The sequence below is a fragment of the Nelumbo lutea genome, chromosome 5 (genome assembly GCF_056320005.1).
Source record: "Nelumbo lutea isolate HS-2025 chromosome 5, American lotus-T2T, whole genome shotgun sequence".
NCBI lineage: Eukaryota > Viridiplantae > Streptophyta > Magnoliopsida > Proteales > Nelumbonaceae > Nelumbo > Nelumbo lutea.
The window spans coordinates 37,967,359-37,988,406 of NC_142688.1; the positions used below are offsets into that span (position 1 = coordinate 37,967,359).

The window sequence follows — 21,048 nt, forward strand, 5'->3', positions numbered from 1 at the left end:
GATACAGTGAATTTCAGACTGCCCGGGGCCGGGATATGTATGCCATGCTTCTGAGCATTCGAAAGCAAAGGTTAAACTCCTGAAAACTGAATATGGAAATCAAGTCTGATTTTCTAGCTGGTTCAAGTTACTGAACTCTTCTACATGAAAGCTGCAACTGAGAAGATTAAGCTCATTTCATGTAACCTTTACTTAATGGTTAACACCCTACTCTGCCTCCCAACATGGGTTTTGTATATACGTATTTAAAAAAGCAATACAGAAAATACATAAAAATATTCCATCACCTTCATGAACTAGTGGTGTTTAATTGAAACAGGGAAAAAAACAAAAAAGGAAACTTGATCTATACAACCATATCACACAAAAATACATCATAGCAGTAGGCTGAGAGCCTGAGACCATAAGCAGTCAATGTAATTTGATCTATATATAGACGGTTCTTAAATGGAATGAATGGACTTCACCCTCTGTATTGCTTGTTTCACTTTAGCCAACGGTTCCTCATATAATATGGCTGGGTCATCAAACTGGGAAGCTGAGCTTGGTTCACCGAGAAATGCCCGGAAAGAGTCTGCCACAGAATATGAGAGAGACTGGAGGTTGTATCCTCCTTCAAGAAAGAATATGCAGCGGCCCCCACACAACTCTTTAGCTAGTTGCTTGATGTTTGATGCAAGCATGTAGTATGTACCGGTTGTAAATTGCAGGTTGGCAAGCGGATCCAACACATGGGCATCATAACTGAGAAGAAAAAAAAATACCAAAACCAACTTAAGTGGGTGAAAAGAGGATCAGGAACTATAAGGCTGATTCAACTACTTATAATTGCATATGCAGAACAATTATAGTAATTTGGAATTTTTTTTTCCTTTTGCAAATTATTTTGCCTGACCAGATGGGTTAGTCTTAGATATCGAGTCACTATAATCAGAATACTGTTCATTTCATCATGTAGTTATAGAAAAGCAAGGATACAAGAATTTCAATTAATTTTTTAAGCATACAAATATATTAGGGAAGAAGTAACTCACCCTGCTGAGACAAGAATGATATCTGGTTTGAACCTTTGGGCACATGGCACTATGACTTCTTCAAAAACAGATCTCATTGTAGCATCACCAGAGCCTCCTGGTAAAGGTAGATTCAATGTTGTTCCTTCACCACGCCCAAGACCCACCTCATCAATCTTACCGGTACCAGGGTAACTTCCATCCTACATCAACAAATAAGTTGCATACTCTGTTTTAAAACATTGATATTTATCTTTATACTTATGCTTTAGACATATTTGAAGCCATTTAAGGTATTATTTAGCATTTATGGCTTCTTAATAAGTATTAAATGGTTTTCAAGGATGTGATGGCTACCTCTAAAGCTCCTGGTATTCATAAATTACAATTATGTAATCATCTATTCATTTATATGCTTTTTCTACATAAAGATATACTCTTATATTTGTACTTCATTTTGGTTTAATTAATGTGGTAGCTCATGAGGCTTAGGCCTCACATCTTGAGGCTTACACCTCACACGTCCAAAGGCTCTGGCACCTTGCCTCGTGCCTCTGCATTTTTAAATATTGGTCATACAACAATCAGTAAAGAAATTTCCATTTTAGGGAAGTACTGGAGCCGCGACTTTCAAACTGCCTTAACCTGAATTTGGGTTTGAGACCAACTGAATTGGTGCCATCTAGACCAACTGGATTGAGACCAACTGAATTTGTAATTAAGTCAACTTCTTGTCCAGCGGATCAAGAGAAAACCAAATATTGATGATAACACCTCAAAATCTTTTAACAAAGTATTGCTGTAGCAGTGTTCTATAGTTTCTGTTATATTGACAACAAATATCTATGCTATAGGACATCAATTTGCAATATTGCACTTCTTGGACTACAAGAAGCACGACCAGTTGCCTACACTCTGGCTATAACAAAAGAGAAATAAAAAGATAGATAAATTATTCCATGGTGTATGAATTAAGATATAGGCAGAATAAACACTACTAAGAAATAGATCCAGCAAATGGAAATCATAATTAATAGGTGTGATTTGTAGATTATGGGTGACCAATAATTAATGGATCTATCAATTGTTCTCTACTAATCTCAAGCCTGAAGTTTTTGAACTTGTGTATATGTTGAGTTTAACATAAGTTGGCTTGCTACCCTAAGTTGGGACTCTCTGAAACCGAGCTGAAGATTCCACAATTCAAAATGAAAATTATCATCTAGAATGTTTAGACAGGTATGGACTATCGAATTAACAATAAGATGAAATGCATGCTTTACCCAATAATTCAGCATAACATGGAAATAATATACACTAAATAATTTAACCAAGCAATACCTTACCTGATGAGTAGAAAGGAAGAATATATCTGGGTCATCATAGAATGTATCATTTGTTCCGTTCCCATGGTGGACATCAAAATCAATGATAAAAACCCGCTTTAAACCATGTGCACGTTGAGCATGACGAGCAGCAATAGCAATATTTCCAAAGACACAGAATCCCATAGGACCTTTTGGAATAGCATGATGACCTGGAGGCCTTATCAAAGCAAAACCGACAGGTGGATTATTGCCAATCCTTGATGCTGCTACCTGAAAAACAATACAAAAGCTTCTGGTAGATAGGTATTCCAAACTAATATAGAACATATTCATAGTTATCTGCAAAATAATAATGCAAACATCAATCCTTGAAACGTATTTAAGAAAATTACAGAAAGAAACTACAGTGAAAAAACACTAAAAAAGGCCATTACCCAAGATCAGTCCCATTTATCTGGGTGTTGGGAGGGGTGGACTGGGTACAGACCTAAACATTGAAATTTTTACTTTCTCGCATGAAGTGGCCACTCTCAGACACACACCCATGTTCTCACACTTGTCAGCCCGGTATTTTACCACCATCATCATCTAAGCTGTGTCCCAATTATATGGAGTTGGCTACATTCAGCCCAAGATTTTATGATTACCCCAAAAAACTAAAAGTATTACACAAAAAATAGGTTTGCACGGAACAGGAATAAAATAATTAACATTGGGACATCACCACTGAATTGATTAAAGAAATCCCTGCACCTGCTGCAATTAGTGACTCTTGAAATGTCTGCACCATTAAAGATACCTTCCATTAGTATGGATAATGAACAAAAAATTTGATTGTGTATAGATCCCATAGACCTAAACTACCAAGTATTGCTAAATGTCAGGTGTGCACAACCACACATATGGTTGCAAAAGAAAACATATTAGCATGGTTTTAAAATGAATATACTGCTTTGATAGCCATCATAGTACTTTGCTAACAAAATCTTTGATACTCTATGCTAAGTTGCTAAACACACATTCATCATAAAGAGTAAATGCCATTGGCTGACAGGTCATTATAACATATGTCTAAGGACATGCACCTCAGCTGCATGTGGTGTTTTCAAGGCTGTGACCTCTTACGAACACCAGAGGTGGAACAGAGACGTGTTGTAAATGACTTTGACACATACACCATGGTGTCAACCAGACCATGAATCAGAAAGAAACTGATTCGATTTCTTGGCTTAACCAGATGGTTGCACCTTAAAACCACCAAAACCAGCTGGTTTTCATTCAAACAAATAGGGGTCTGACTCCAGATAAACTGGCAGATAACAGTTTCAAAACATCGAGTAAATGTAATAAATAAATAAATAAATAACAAGTAAAATGAGCAACTATCAACAGACAAGGGTTGTAGTTGTAAATTCTCTGTTGCTATCTTATTATAAAACAGGGTTGAATGGACAGGCACAGTAGTCAGAATCCAATGTGTGCCCAAGAGTCTGACTGCAAGATAAGAAAACATGGACTCGTAGACATCTATGGAAAAGTATATACTATTAATATAGGTTTTTTTTTAAATTCTAACATTATATAATCTGTTGCCTTGGTTCAAGTAACATTTGATATGGAAAGTGGCATTCATCTTGTACATTCGCTGATCATTTATGTCAAATAAGCTAGGAGATAAAAAGAAAAAAAGAAAAAAAAAAGAAAAAGGAAATGCTAATAGAAGTGTTCCCAGGAACCTGTGGACTATTGAATTCTGATGCATGCCTGACACAAACAAGACGTCCATTTATGAATCCATGAAACACTCATAAAAATAGGGTGTTGCACTCATTCTCACATTTCATTCTAATGCACTTTTTTCTAGTCCCTTCCTCTAATCTGCTCAGGCACTCTTGATAGAGCTTGATGCAAATGAACCGCCTATCAGACTATCTTGGAACTTTAATTATCCAAATTGGATAAAATGCACAGAATAGGTAAGAAGCTATTTGAAAAAAAAAGTCTTTAATTCAGGACCTTTGTCAAAGCCTTCACTATGATCAATGACAAAATGGCTGACAAGTTGATCTGGAATATGACCAGGTCAATCCCTAGGGTTGTATACCATACATTGAAACGGGTTAGATTTGTAGTAGCACAAAAGAGATTTTAAAAAGTGCCTTCCTATGTTCCGCCATGGGATCTATTGAAAAGTTAAGTGCCTGGGTGGTTTGGCTGGAAGTTTAGTTGGGAACTTCCGTTTTTTACCAACTCCCCCTTAATTCTCTAATGGCATAATATTCATTCACAAAGAGAGCCAAATACTACTTACAAAAAAGTTGAATTTTATTGACAGTCAAACATGTTTAAGACGGGTTAAAAGTTAGAAGCCAACCCAGACTGTTAAGGACAAAAAATAATGCCAATGGAAATCAAAATCTGTGATCATTTGCAGCTCTCATAATAAAAAGAAGCCTTAAACAGAAGGGAAAATCAATTTTGTTCAATAAAAGAATAAAAATGTCAACTGCTTTGAAGAGAGCTAGTGGATTTCTGTCTTAAAAAGAAAAGGAAGAAAAGAACTAGATTTGAAGAGAAGAAGGGAAGAGAGAGAGAGGAGAAGAGAGGAGAAGAAAGGGGTTCGGTTGATTAATTCTGCTGCCCCATACACTTCATTATATATAGTTTTGGTTCCTTACAAGAATAGGAGATAAAAGATAAGACTCTAGTCCTAATAAAATAAAACATAACATGGATAATACCAACCGGCCCAACTTAAAAAGAATTAAAATAACTAGGTGTGGGTATGGAACCACACACACTAGAGCCTAAGTGTGGGTATGCAACCCCACACTCATGGCTTACTAACTATTTCTACACTCCCCCTCAAGTTGGGAGTAGATATTTGTCATGCCCAACTTGCGTAAATCTGTCTCCAATTTGATTTCCATGACTGCTTTGGTGAAGAGATCAGCTAATTGCATGTCCGAGGCAATGTAAGGAAGGCATACTTCTTGAAATGTGACTCGCTCTCAGATAAAATGTATGTCAACTCTCAATATGCTTAGTCCTATCATGCTGTATTGGGTTGTGGGCAATATTAATTGCAGCTTGATTATCGCAATACAGCATCAGAGGCTTCTCATAATCAATTTCCAATTCATTAAGCAAGGATCTCATCCATAACACTTCTGCAACACCATCAGCCATTGATCTATATTATGTATCTGCACTGGATCGAGCTACAACATTCTGCTTCTCACTTCTCCAGGAAACAAGATTTCCCCCCACAAATGCACAATATTTAGAGGTGGACCTCCTGTCATCAACACATCCAGCCCAATCCGCATCTATATACACTTCTATTTTCATGTGACCATTATTCTTGAAGAGCATACCTCTCCCTGGACATCTCTTTCAATAGGAAAATATCCTTTCTATTGCAAGGAGGTGGGTGGTCTTAGGGGAATGCATGTATTAACTAACAACACTGACAGCATAAGAAATATTTGGCCGAGTTAGATAGAGATAAAGAAGTTTCCCAACCAGCCTTGTCCTCAAGAAGTTCTCCATTTTCTGCACTTATTTTATGGTTAAGCTCAATAGGTGTGTCAGCAGGTTTCACTCCTAACTTTCCAGTTTCTTCCAATAAGTCCAGAACATACTTCCTTTGAGAGAGAAAAATCCCATGCTTAGATCGAGCCACCTCAATTCCTAGGAAATAGTGCAATTCCCCTAGGTCTTTCACTTCAAATTCCTTGTGAAGATGTTGTTTAAGAGTTTCAATTTCACTAATATCACTCCCTGTTATCACAATGTCATCTACATAGACTGCAAGTAGAGTCAGGAAATGACCTGTCTTCTTAAAGAAGAGAGGGCGATCTGACTGAGCCTGTATGTATCTGAATTTGTCCAAAGCCAATCTAAACCTATCAAACGAAGCTCCCAAAGATTGTTTCAGCCCATACAAGGCCATCTTCAAAAGGCAAACTTTCTTTCCTACTTTTGCACTATAAAAACCAAGGGGTAACTCCATGTATACTTCCTCTTGCAAGTCTCTGTTGAGGAAGGCATTCTTAACATCCAACTGAAATAGTAGCCCTGAGAAGCTCACAGCAATGGATAATAAAACTCTAATAGTGTTCATTTTTGCAACATGTGCAAAGGTTTCTGTATAGTCTATGCCATAAGTTTGTATGAATCCCTTTGCAATCAATCTGGCCTTATACCTCTCTACAGTACCATCAGCATTATATTTCACAATAAACACCCATCTACATCCAATAGGTTTCTTCCCTTCAGGCTGGTTAACTAGTTCCCATGTGTTGTTCTTAACAAGAGCATCCATCTCTACTTGTATTGCTTCCTTCCATTCAGGTATCAAAAGGGCTTCTTGCACTTTTCTAGGTATAGGAATAGTAGCAATAGATGCCGAGTAAGATCTATAGAATTTTGAGAGACAGTCATAGGAAAGGAGCTTGGAGATGTAATGGGCAGTGGATAAAGTGTAACAACGCTTTCCTTTACGAATTGCAATTGAAAGATCAAGGTCATCTGATGGTGAGGGCTGAGCATCTGTAATAGTGGGATCAACTATGGAAGCAGTAGTAGTGTCTAGATTTGGGGCTGTAGAAGATGTTGGAATTGACCTAGATTGCTGTTGAGCATGAGAATCAACCTACCTCCACCACTTCCTGTGATACACTCTCAACTCTCTACATGTTTGACAACCCTCACCCTCTTCACATCTCTCCCCTTCAGTAACTAGGATAGGTAAAGGAACTTTTCGGGTTGAAACTGAAATCCCTTCCTCACTACTCTCCCCTTGAGGAGAGGCCCTATAATAGTAGGGCATATCCTCAAAAAAGGTGGCACCCATGGACACAAAACGCTTCCCTGAAGCAGCCTCATAACAGCAATATCCCTTTTGATTTTGTGCATACCCAAGGAAAATACATTTAGTAGCTTTGGGATCAAACTTGGAGCGATGAGGTCCAAGGATTTGAACAAAACAATTACACCCAAAAGTTTTGAGGGGAATAGTGAATAGGTCCTTATCTGGATATAGAAGACTGAACGGGGTTTGCATGTTTAGAACCCATGAAGGAACCCTGTTAATAAGGTACACAGCTGTACGAATTGCATCCCCCCAGAAGCGTATGGGAACATTAGAGTTGAGCATGATGCTTTTGGCTAAGTGGGTAAACGATATTCGAAAATTCAAGTTCGAATTCAAGATTCGACATAATCAAATCGAATTTGAATTATTCGAATGTCATTAACGGCCGAATTCGAATGAAGTATTTTTATCAATTAATTAATCGAATTGAATTCGAATAGGAGTCGATTCAATTCGATAATATATATTAATACCATACGTACACATCGATATTAGTGATGCAATTATATTCATATTAAATAAATATATTTATATATTATTTTGTTAGAGTACAAATGTACAATGAATGATGACTTTTGAAAATTTCTTTTATAATATTATTTTAATAATAAAGAACTGAATGAAGAAAGAGATGCTATGATGACTTTTCGGTCAAATAAAGTAATATTTTAATACTTATTATATTTTAATAATTGTAGAGAACACTGATGTGGGCCCCACAGCTGTGGTCCCACTCTGTCCGTAGGGTAGAATGTGCCCTAGTCATCCTAGAGTTAGCTGATGGTCAATCTGTTATTCCAGTTGTTATTTATATTTCAGTTTTATATTGTTTTATGTGTTATGTAAATACCAAGGGCAGATTTGTCCTTTCATGTAACTAGCATAACCTATAAATACTAAATAGAGGTGGCGGCGGCAGAACATTCAGATTCTGTCCTTCCTTTCAATTCTTGTGTTCTACTGCTCTCTCTCTACTCTTTCTCCTCTCTCCTCTATACCTTTTTCTCCTTTTTCAAACCTGAAATCTATTAGGGTTCAAGGCTGATAGCAGTCTTGAACATCTACTTGGTGGTATCAGAGCAAGGTTAGGGTTTCTCATGTGAGTCTAGTCCAGTCGACCACATGAGAATCCCCCAGGGCTGGAAGCTGAGAAAGTGGAGTTCGTGGACTGATTCTTGGAGATCGCCAGAGGGTTTAGCAGTTGTTAAAGACTTGTCACGGTTGCAGAGTGTAGGTGTTCAAGACTGCTATCAGTCTTGATCACTAAGAAAACTCAGGTTCGAAGAGAAGAGAAAGTGAAGAAGAAAGAGGAGAAAGAGTGGTGAGAGAGCAGTAGAACACAGGTTTTGAGTAGAGGAACAAAATCTCAATATTTTGCCTCCGCCACTTCAATTTAATATTTATATGTTATGCTAGTTACATGAAAGGACACATCTGCCCTTAGTGTTTACATCATAACACATAACAATATAAAACTGAAAAGTAAATGACAACTAGAATAACAGAATAATAAATTGACCATCAGCTATGACTAGATACATCCTACCCTACGGACAAAGTGGGACCACAGCTGTGGGGTGGGGCCCACATCAATGTTCTCTACACTCCCCCTCAAGTTGGGAGTAAATGTTCATCATTCCCAACTTGGATAGATCCGCTTCTAGCTTCTTTATTGATACGGCTTTAGTGAGGATGTCTACTAGTTGCATACTGGATGTGATGAAAAGGAGGCATACTTCTTGAGATGAGACCCTCTCTCGTACAAAATGGCGGTCAACTTCAATGTGTTTGGTTCTGTCATGCTGCACTGGATTATGTGCTATATTAATGGCTACTTGATTATCACAATACAGCATCAGGGGCTTCTCATACTCAATACCCAACTCCTCAAGTAGAGATCTTAGCCATAGGATTTCAGCCACTCCGTTGGCCATGGAACTGTATTCTACTTCAACACTTGACCGGGAGACAACGCTTTGTTTCTTACTTCTCTAGGAGAAAAGGTTTCCTCCCGCAAGAGCACAATATCCTGAGGCAGACCTTCTGTCATCAACACTCCCAGCCCAATCAGCACCCGTATAGACCTCCACCTTCAAGTGGTTGTTGTTCTTGAACAGTATACCCCTACCCGGGCATCTCTTCAAGTAGGCTAAGATTCTTTCTGCCGCAAGAAGATGTGTGGTTCTAGGAGCATGCATGTACTGGCTGACAACACTAACAGCATAAGTAATATCTGGCCGAGTGAGGCAGAGATATAGGAGCCTTCCTACCAATTGCTGGAACATAACTTTGTCTTCAAGAAACTCCCCACTCTCTGCACTAATCCTGTGGTTCTGTTCAATTGGTGTATCTGCAAGCTTGACACCTTACTTTCCAATTTCTGCCAACAGGTCTAGGACATATTTCCTCTGAGAGATAAAAATCTCCTGTTTGGATCTAGCAACCTCAATACCCAAAAAATATTGAAGTACACCAAGGTCTTTCACCTCAAATTCTTGATGAAGGAGCTGTTTAAGGGACTCAATCTCATGGCTATCATTCCCTGTGACCACAACATCATCAACATATACTGCCAATAGTGTCAAGGAGGACTCCACCCTCTTGATGAATAGAGTATGATCTGACTAGGCCTGGACATAACCAAACTTACAAGGGCTAGTCTGAATCTATCGAACCAAACCCTAGGTAACTGTTTCAAACCATACAAAGCCTTGTTGAGCCAGTAGACCTTCTTACCTGTTTCTGCATCATAAAATCCAGGAGGCAAACGCATGTAAACTTCTTCCTGCAGATCTCCATTTAGAAAAGCATTTTTCACGTCCATTTGGTATAAAGGCCAAGTGTGATTTGCTGCAAGGGATAATAGGACCCAAATAGTGGTCATCTTGGCTACTGGAGCAAAGGTCTCCAAGTAATCTATGCCATAAGTCTGTGTAAACCCTCTTGCAACTAACCGAGCTTTATAACTCTCAATAGATCCATCTGCATTATGCTTCACCGTAAATACCCATCTGCATCCAACTGGTTTCTTTCCTTTGGGCAGATCAACTACCTCCCAGGTGTTGTTTTTCAATAGGGTATCCATCTCAACTTGCATTGCATCTTTCCATTCCGGGGCAGATAGGGCTTCTTGCACTGTTTTGGAATAGGGACATTGGAAATTGAACTAAGGTAGGACTTGTAGGTAGGAGATAGGCGACCATAGGATAAAAAATGGGAAATACAGTGGGTTGTAGATGTGGTACAATGTCGTTTCCCTTTACGGACTGCAATCGGAAGGTCAAGATCATCTGTAGGAGGTGAAATGGCAACAATAGAGGAAGTCTGTGGGCCCTGGGACTGTAGTACCTGGACCTGGAGGCATGATAGGCTGAAGCTCGAGTACCTGAATGTGCGAAGGCAGATGTGGCAGGGGCTGATGGTGACTGCGGTGGCTGAGCTGAATGTCCAACTTCCTTTTGTATGTTTGGGCTTCTTACAATGTTCACATACCACATCCTTCTTGTCTTCCTTCCTCCTGTCCTTCTCTGAATCACCCCCTGATTTGGGTGTGACCACTACAAAGGCTGGTGTGGGAGGCTGAGGTTGCATCATAACTTTCCTTCTGGTCTCTTCACTGTGCACAAATGAGTATAGCTGAGAGAGTCACACTATCTCTAGTCAAAATATGTTGCCATACAATATCATACTCTGAATTTAGGCCTGCCAGAAACTCAAATACTCGGTTTGTCTCAACCTGCTTTCTATATATCTGTGCATCTTTGGGACTTTCCCACTCAAGAGTCTCTAAGTGATCAATCTCACGCCACAGGGACTGCAAGGTAGAGAAATATACCGAAACCGGTCTCTCTCCTTATTTAAGATTTTTCACTTCACATTTCAATTCATATGCTTTGGCAACATTAAAGGATTGGGAATAAGTTTATTTCATAACATCCCATATCTCCTTAGCTGTCTTTGTCCACAAGTAATTCCGGCTAATATGAGGCTGCATAGAATTACACAGCCATGTCATAACCAAGTAGTTTTCTTGGATCCACTTGGTATATGTCGGATCTCCCTTGGGAGGTTCTTTCATGTCTCCCAAGAGGTACCCTAATTTACCTCTTCCACCAATAGCCATCATGGCTGATTGGGCCCATTCCAAATAGTTTGATCCATTAAACCTTATGGTTGTAATCTGACCACCCATCTCAGAAACACCACCATAACTGATGTTTCCAAGGCTGCCTTCTGCCTGATTTTTAAAATTCATTTCTGTCAAGTCTCAAAACAGCACTTAGACTACCAATCACAATCAAAAACAGTATAGGCCTGATCTGTATTCATAGTGTATGTGCACAAAACTGGGATAATTCTGATCTGAAACCAACTAGCCAACACAACAGTAGCTGTCCGTAGAGCTCTAACCCCTTAGGACTCTGAAAAACAGCTTAAAAATAGGTCTGATATGCTTGGCAGAGTTAGGGTTTTAAACAGTCCTTAAAGTGAACAATTCAGTTGCACAATCCAATCAGTACCGTATAGATAGACTTGCAGTAGGGTTAATAAGAAACCCTAGAATCTTATCAATGCTAACAATAAACTTGAGGGCAACTCTAGGTAGATCACAAGGTTCAGTCTAACACTAGGGCTTGCTGCAAGATCACTTTCAAACCCTAGAGCAGAGAGAAACAAATTTGAGACAGTTCGGCCTAGGGTTTGCTGTAAAACCCTAGTGAATTGAAGAGAGAAAACCCTAGAATGGTTCGGCCTCCCCCATAGGTCCAACCTATCTTCTCTATAGAACTTCTCTTAGAAAGTAAATAACTTACAAGGAAAAAATGTCCGCTGCCTTCTAGGGTTACCCGAACCCTAGTCTTCTCTGATCCTTCCTGACCACCAACACTCTGCAACCCTAACAAGCTTCCAATAGCTGCTAGCACTTCTGGCGATCTCCAAGAATCAGTCTGCGAACTCCTCCTTTTCAACTTCCAGTCCTAGGAGATTCTCATGTGGTCGGCTGGTAATAGGCTCACATGAGAAACCCTAATTAGGCTCTGATACCATGTAGGTGTTCAAGACTGCTATCAGTCTTGATCACTAAGAAAACTCAGGTTCGAAGAGAAGAGAAAGTGAAGAAGAAAGAGGAGAAAGAGTGGTGAGAGAGCAGTAGAACACAGGTTTTGAGTAGAGGAACAGAATCTCAATATTCTGCCGCCGCCACTTCAATTTAATATTTATATGTTATGCTAGTTACGTGAAAGGACACATCTGCCCTTGGTGTTTACATCATAACACAACAATATAAAACTGAAAAGTAAATGACAACTAGAATAACAGAATAATAAATTGACCATCAGCTATGACTAGATACATCCTACCCTATGGACAGAGTGGGACCACAGCTGTGGGGTGGGGCCCACATCAATGTTCTCTACACAGAGTGTTGGTGATCAAGAAGAATCAGAGAAGACTAGGGTTCGGGTAACCTTGGAAGGCAGCGAACAGTTTTTTTCTTGTAAGTTATCTATTTTCAAAGAGAAGTACTATCAGAGAGGATAGGTTGGACCTATCTGGAAAGGGCGGCCAAACCATTCTAGGGTTTTCTCCCTTCTATTCTCTAGGGTTTTATAGCAAACCCTACTGTTGGGCCGAACTGCCTTAGGGTTCTTTTCTCCTACTCTAGGGTTTGAAAGTGATCTTGCGACAAACCCTAATAAGCTTGCGGCAAGCCCTAATGTTAGACTGAACCTTGCGATTTACCTGGAGCTGTCCTCAAGTTTTGTTAGCATTGATCAGCTTTTAGGGTTTCATATTAACTCTACTGCAAGTCTATCTGTACGGTACTGATTGGAATGTGCAACTGAAATGTTTTCTTTAAGGATCGATTAAAACCCTAATTCTGCCAAGCATATCAGACCTACTTCTAAGCTGATTTTTCAGATCCTTTTGGGGTTTTTGAACTCTCTTAAGGGGTGGGAACTGTACGGACTGCTGCTGTTGTGTTTTCTAGTTGGTTTCAGATCAGATTTATACCTGTTTTGTGCACATACACTATGAATACAGATTGGTCCTACACTGTTTTGATTGTGATTGGTAGTCCAAGTGCTGTTTTTGAGACTTGACCGAGATGGAGTTTAAAAATCAGGCAGAAGGCAGTTTTGGGAACAATAGTTATGGTAGTGTTTTTGAGATAGGTGGTCAGATTACAACCGTAAGTTTGATGGATCAAACTATTTGAAATTGGCCCAATCAGCCGTGATGGCTATTGGAGGAAGAGGTAAATTAGGGTACATCTTGGGAGACGTGAAAGAACCCCCAAGGGAGACCCTACGTATACCAAGTGGATCCAAGAAAACTACTTGGTTATGACATGGCTATGTAATTCTATGCAGCCTCATATTAGCCGAAATTACTTGTGGGTAAAGACATCTAAGGAGATATGGGATGTTATGAAAGAAACTTATTCCCAACCCCTTAATGTTGCCAGAGCATATGAATTGAAATGTGAAGTGAAAAACCTTAAACAAGGAGAGAAACCGATTTCAATATACTTCTCTACCTTGCAGTCTCTGTGGTGTGAGATTGATCACTTAGAGACTCTTGAGTGGGAGAGTCCCAAAGATGCACAGATATATAGAAAGCAGGTCGAGACAAACTGGGTGTTTGAGTTTCTGGCGGGCCTAAATTCAGAGTATGATATTGTGCGGCAACAGATTTTGACTAGAGACAATGTGACTCTCTCTCGGGCATACTCCTTAGTACATAGTGAAGAGACCAAAAGGAAAGTTATGATACAACCTCAGCCTCTCACACCAGCCTTTATAGCTGTCAAACCCAAATCAGGGGGTGATTCAGAGAAGGACAGGAGGAAGGAAGACAAAAAGGATGTGGTATGTGAACATTGTAGGAAACCCAAACATACAAAAGAAACATGTTGGAAACTGCACCCTCACTTGGTTCCGGCAAAGTTGAGAAGCAAGAAGGGCAATGCTCATGTGACCGTGAACACTGATTCAGCATCCTCATCTAGAACAAGAGGAACACATTTAGAGACCTTAGCTGCAGTTCGAGCTGCCCTAATACAGTTAGAAAAGGAAGTTGGAAGTTCAGCTCAGCCACCGCAGTCACCATCAGCTCCTACCACATTTGCCTTCACACATTCAGGTACTCAAGCTTCAGCCTACCATGCCTCAGCTTCAGGTACTACTGAACCTTGTTGGGTAATAGATTCAAGTGCATCCGACCACATGACTAACTTGCCTTCACTGTTTACCACTTACCATTTATCTTCGGGTAGGGATAAAGTATCTATTGTTGATGGCTCCCTGGTCCCTATTTCTGGGAAGGGTAATATCAAGTTATCAGATACTATCTCTCTGTCATCTGTTTTGCATGTTCCTAAGCTTGATACTAATCTTCACTCAGTCAGTAGTATTACCAAGCATATGAATTGCTCAATAACCTTCTTCCCTGACGATGTGTTTTTCAGGACTTGGAGACGAAGAAGGTGATTAGGACTGGCCGTGAGACGAATGGGATCTATTTGCTCAGGGAAAGGTCTCGTCAGGAAGAGTCAATAGAGAAAGGGTTCACCCAGATAGATCCATTGAGAGGTATTTACCATTGAGAGGTATTTACCGTGAAGCACAATGCAGATGGATCCATTGAGAGGTATAAAGCTCGGTTAGTTGCAAAAGGGTTCACCCAGACTTATGGTATAGATTACTTTGAGACTTTTGCCCCGGTAAGATGACCACCATTCGAGTCTTATTATCCCTTGCAGCAAGTCACACTTGGCCTTTATACCAAATGGATGTGAAAAATGCTTTTTTGAATGGAGACCTGCAGGAAGAGGTTTACATGCATTTGCCTCCTGGATTCTATGATGCAGAAACAGGAAAAGGTTTACATGCGTTTGCCTCCTGGATTCTACAGGCCCAGTCAGATCATACTCTATTCATCAAGAGGGTAGAGTCCTCCTTGACACTACTTGCAGTATATGTTGATGATATTGTGGTGGCATGGAATGATAGCCATGAGGTTGTGTCCCTTAAACAGCTCCTTCATCAAGAATTTGAGGTGAAAGACCTTGGTGTACTTCGGTATTTTTTGGGTATTGAGGTTGCTAGATCCAAACAAGGGATCTTTATCTCTCAGAGGAAATATGTCTTAGATCTGCTGGCAGAAACTAGAAAGTTAGGTGTCAAGCCTGCGGATACACCCATTAAACAGAACCACAGGATTAGTGCAGAGAGTGGGGAGCCTTTTGAAGACAAGGTTATGTTCCAACGGTTGGTAGGAAAGCTCCTATATTACTTATATTGTTAGTGTTGTCAACCAGTACATGCATTCTCCTAGAACTACACATCTTCTTGCGGCAGAAAGGATATTAGCATACTTGAAGAGATGCTCGGGTAGGGGTATACTGTTCAAGAACAATAACCACATGAAGGTGGAGGTCTATACGGATGCCGATTGGGTTGGGAGTGTTGATGACAGAAGGTCTACCTCAGGATATTTTGCTCTTGTGAGTGGCTGAAATCCTATGGCTGAGATCTCTACTTGAGGAGTTGGGTATTGAGTATGAGAAGCCCCTGATGTTGTATTGTGATAATCAAGCAGCTATTAATATAGCACATAATCCAGTGCAGCATGACAGAACCAAACACATTGAAGTTGACCGACATTTTGTACGAGACAGGGTCTCATCTCAAGAAGTATGCCTCCCTTACATCATATCCAGTATGCAACTACCAGATATCCTCACTAAAGTCGTATCAAGAAAGAAGCTAGAGGCAGATCTATCCAAGTTAAGAATGATAAACATTTATTCCCAACTTGAGGGGGAGTATAGAGAACACTGATGTGGGCCCCACAGCTGTGGTCCCACTCTGTCCGTAGGGTAGAATGTGCCCTAGTCATCCTAGGGTTAGCTGATGGTCAATCTGTTATTCCAGTTGTTATTTATATTTCAGTTTTATATTGTTTTATGTGTTATGTAAATACCAAGGGCAGATTTGTCCTTTCATGTAACTAGCATAACCTATAAATACTAAATAGAGGTGGCAGCGGCAGAACATTCAGATTCTGTCCTTCCTTTCAATTCTTGTGTTCTACTGCTCTCTCTCTACTCTTTCTCCTCTCTCCTCTATACCTTTTTCTCCTTTTCGAACTTGAAATCTATTAGGGTTCAAGGCTGATAGCAGTCTTGAACATCTACTATAATAAAACAATTGAATGAATACAGATGTCATGATGATTTTGGAACAAACAAATTAATATTTTAATATTTTTTTATCAAAAGGCCTCTATCTCATTAATTACATTGTACTTTACATTTCAACCACTTTTAATTTACTATTCTTCCTTCTTCTTCCTCGTTCTTACTCTTTCATCCTTCTTCTTCCATCCTTACTCTGCAACATTTCTTTTTCGCAGCTTCTCTTATTCTTTTTCTTAACTCGGTTCTTACTCTGCAACATTTCTTACTCTTACTCTTTCTTTTTATTAATCGCTTTCTCTCTCTCTTCCTATTTCTCTCTCTTGCTCTCTTTCCCTCTTGATGTTGCAAAGCACATGAACATGGTGGACAATCTCTTTGTTGTAGACCACACTAATGGTGATGCTTGTTGCAGCGACATCAAATAGATGGCTATGGTTCAAAAAAAAATTTAATTGCTTTTTTTTTCTTTGCTTTTTGAAAATTTGATCGACAAGGAATAAAAAAAAGAAAAAACTTCAAACCAGGTTTCTTGTTCCTTCCCTGGACCTACACCCTCACCTGCTGGATGCTCAGTTTGGAAAGGAATTGAGAAGGTTTATCCTCTTTTTATCCAAGGGATTAGGCTAAATTTAGGGGATGGCAAGAGCATTAGTTTCTGGCAAGACACCTGGTGCAATGGTGTTCCCCTAATGGAGACCGCCCCGTTGCTATTCCTTATAGCAGAAGACAGGAATGTGGTGGTGGCAGATCGGTTTGAGTGGCGGGGAAATATAGGATACTGGTGTCCAAAATTTAGGGAGGCATCTCAACGATTGGGAATTCTCTGATCTGTTAGAGCTGCTACAAGCGATTCAGGAATATCAACTGAACCCAAATCAGAAAGATACCAGAATTTGGAAATGGACTAAGGATGGGATTTTCTCAGTGAAGTCATTTTATTCAAATCTGAGTGCTGGTTCGGATCAGGCTTTTCCTTGGAAAGAGATTTGGCTTCCTCAAATTCCTACTATAGTCTCCTTCTTGGTCTGGACTGCAGTGCATGGTAAATGTCTCTCCAAGGAGCAGTTAATCAGGAGGGGTCTGGTGCTGCCCTCCACAAGTGGTGTGTTGTGCAATGGAGAAGTTGAATCGGTAGATCACCTATTTATTCATTGTGAGGTTGCCCATCTGCTGCTCTGTCATTTCTGCTCCCTGCTAAATGTGAGGTGGTGCTGCCCCAAGTCTTTAGGTGAACTGCTTTTCTCTTGGAAGTTGACAGGCTTAAGTAATAGGGGTAAGGTGTTATGGTGTACGATCCCTCATATAGTGTGTTGGGTCCTGTGGAAAGAAAGAAATAGTAGGATTTTTGAAGGTCAAAGGTGCTCCTTAGATGAGTTGGTGGTTCGGGCATTGGCTACTTTACATTCCTGGCTGTCAGCCAAGGACTCGTTTAAGCATATCCCCCACCATCAATACTTTGATTTGGATTTTTTGTTTACTTGATTTAGTTGGGGGTCTCTTGTATGTATTTGGGAGAGACTGGTTTTTTGGTAACTTTTTGTATAGTTGCTGGCTGTACATGGAGTTTTGTGGACCAAAGGCTGTAATATGCTACAATTATATGCATTAGTACAATTACCTTACTTTTTCTAAAAAAAAATGCATTTCGAATTCGAATCAAATTCAAATATTTGATTATTTAGACAAATTCGAATTCAAAGTATTGCTTTAAGAAACCGCCGCATATCGAATCAAATTTGAATATTCATCTATTTAATCAGTTTCGAATTCGAAGTCGATTCGAATTCGCTCCGTTTACACCCCTACTTCTAGCTACCTCCAAGATATGTTTGTTTTTTCTCTCAACAACCCCGTTTTGCTAAGGTGTATGACGACAGGTGCTTTGATGAATGACCCCATATCATGGAGATAGGATGCCAAGGGTTTTACAAAGTATTCCTTGGCATAATCAGATCTAAGAGTTTTGATCTTAGATTCAAACTGGGTTAGAACCATCTAATGGAAAGCCTGTGTCAGAGAAGGGACCTCATCTCGAGAGTGCATAAGGTAGACCCATGAAAAACGGGTATAATCATCAACAAATAATAAGAAATATCTATACCCCCCATGGTGGGGGTATGATATGGCCCCCAAACATCGGTATGCACAATTTCAAAAGGAAGGTTGCTTATTTTATTACTTAAAGGATAAGATGATCTACTGTGTTTGCAAGCTCACAACTTTCACACTTTAAACTAGACACTTCTACTGACTCAAATAAGTTTGGAAAAAGACTCTTCAAAGACCCAAAAGATAAATGACCTAAGCGATTGTCCCAAAGCATAATCTTACTACAAGACTGAGAGAGACAAACTATTTCCCCATTTTACTCTGCTCCCCTTGTGAATGTTCAAGCAGGTAGACTCCATTCATTTCACGGCCAATCCCAATCACCTTCTTTGTTTCCAAATCCTGAAAAACACACCGATCAGGGAAAAAAGGTTAGAACAGTTTTGATTGTTAGTAATACTACTAACTGAAAGTAAGTTAGCACTAAGCTTGGGAACATGCAAAACTGAGGATAGGGTGATGGCATCAGACAATCCGATGTCTCCCTTACCAGAAATTGGCACAATGGAGCCATCAGCAAATAGAAACTTTGTCTCTCCCAGAGGATAAACAATAGGTGCTAAACAAAGTAGATAAGCTAGTCATATGGTAAAGCACCTGAATCTATTACCCATAGTGTTACCTGGGACAGAAGCATGACATGCAGTAGCTCTTATACCTGTATGAGCAAGGGCTGATGTAGGTTGAGCAGGTGTAGTAGCTGAAGACTGGGATGTAGATCCAGAAATACCAACTTCTTTCTCTAGCTATGTCAATGCAGCCCGGACAGCTGCTAAGGTATCCAAGGATGTAGTCCTTGTGCTAGAAGAGGATGTACTGTCAGTAGAAATTGCTGCATTAGCACTGCCCTTCTTATTTCTAAGTCTATCTGGCATTAGGTGAGGATGCAACTTCAAACAGGTGTCCCTAGTGTGTTTGAGCTTCTTGCAATGATCACAAAAAATATCTCTTTTGTCTTTCTTCTTAACTTCCTTTTCATTTTTCCCTCCAGCCTTGAATTTTGTTGCTGCCAAGGCTGCTTCTGTGGTCTGAAAAGATAGCATTACCTTCCTTCTACTCTCTTCACTGTAGACTAATGAGTAGGCCTGAGATAGAGTCACACTCTCCCTAGTGAGAAGTTGTTGTCTTGTAATATCAAAATCTGAGTTTAGACTGGCTAAGAACTCAAAAACCCTATTTGTTTCAATCAGTCTTCTATATATTGCTGCATCCTTCTGTCTTTCTCATTCAATAGCTTCCAAGTGATCAATTTCATGCCAAAGGGATTTTAGAGTAGCAAAATATACTAAGACTAGCTTCTCTCCTTTCTTGAGGTTTTTCGCCTCACATTTCATCTCATAAGCTCTAGCAACATTGAAGGGTTGGGAATAGGTTTCCTTCATGTTGTCCCAAACCTCCTTGGTTGTTTTGCCCAAAGATAGTTTCGGCTGATGTGGGGCTGTATAGAGTTGCATAGCCAGGTCATCACCAAATAGTTCTCTTGAACCCATCTTGGATGAGATAATATCCTCCTTGGTTGGTTCTTTTGTGTCTCCCGTTACATACCCTAATTTCCCTCTGCCCCCAATGGCCATCATTGCCGATTGGGCCCATTCCAAGTAATTTGTTCCATCAAACCTATTAGTGGTAATCTGGAATGAATTTTCTGTCATATCACCAGTCCCAAAAGCTTACCCTTGAGTTTTCACCTCACTTCCGACCTTTTCCATACTAAGTAGATCACAATACTCCAAGAAAAAATCTAGTTTTCTACTAAAATACCAATAATCCAGAAACTGATCTCAGCAAAGAATAAAACCCAGAACTTAATTTGAGTCAACAGTTCCTTCTCAAAACTGTAACTTTAATCAAGAATACCAGAGAATAACAGTCTAGAAACTGACTTCAGCAAAGAATAAGAACCAGAACTGTAACTTTAATCAAAACATCAGAGAATAACAGCCCAGAAACTGATTTCAGCAGGGAACAGGTCTTGATTTTTTTAAAAGGAGCAAGGTGATCTAAGATTTATTATGCTGCTGCTAAAAGAAAGTTACCTAAGATCGAACAACCTTTAAGGTTGCACCTTTATCAGAAAAGAAAGCTGATCATAAAAGAAATCTAGATAACTTTTATCGAGTTACCTTAAAGGTTGTACCTTTCTCAGCAACAAGAACTCTGATTGACTTTTTGGTTTGAAACCTTAACCTTGGTCGAATCTGAACGCTTTCTCAGAATTCTGATCGTCCTCTTGGTTTAAAATCCTATCTTGATTGAAACTGATCTCTGATTCTTCCTGGTCACCGGATCATTCTCCAAGAATCTTTTCACTTTCTTGGGCAGTCTTCAGTACTCCAGTAACCTCCAAGAACCAGGCGGTTGTTCACTTTCTCTAGTGGATTTTCATGTAGCCGACCAGATCAGGCTTACATGAGAAACCTAGTTTTTCTCACCAATAGCTCTGATACCGACTTGAAGAGAGCTAGTGGGTTTCTGTCATAAAAAGAAAAGGAAGAAAAGAACTAGATTTGA

The 21,048-nt window shown here is 39.7% G+C and overlaps 1 protein-coding gene across 5 annotated transcripts in view; it reads right to left on the reverse strand.

Moving 5' to 3' along the window:
• Positions 1–213: 213 nt before the first annotated feature.
• Positions 214–21,048, reverse strand: part of HDA14 (histone deacetylase 14) — a 31,560-nt gene continuing 10,725 nt past the window's right edge. For 2 of the 5 annotated variants that reach the window (XM_088945366.1, XM_088945369.1), the window contains 4 exons: positions 3,066–3,122; positions 2,360–2,611; positions 1,035–1,216; positions 214–744 (listed from right to left, as the gene is read on the reverse strand). In XM_088945366.1, coding sequence (XP_088801492.1) covers positions 444–744; positions 1,035–1,216; positions 2,360–2,611; positions 3,066–3,122 — 792 coding nt within the window. In that variant the 3' untranslated portion in view covers positions 214–443. Of the gene's footprint in view, positions 745–1,034; positions 1,217–2,359; positions 2,681–3,065; positions 3,123–21,048 lie in introns of all 5 variants that reach the window. The other 3 variants (XM_088945365.1, XM_088945368.1, XM_088945367.1) reach the window with 2 other exon arrangements.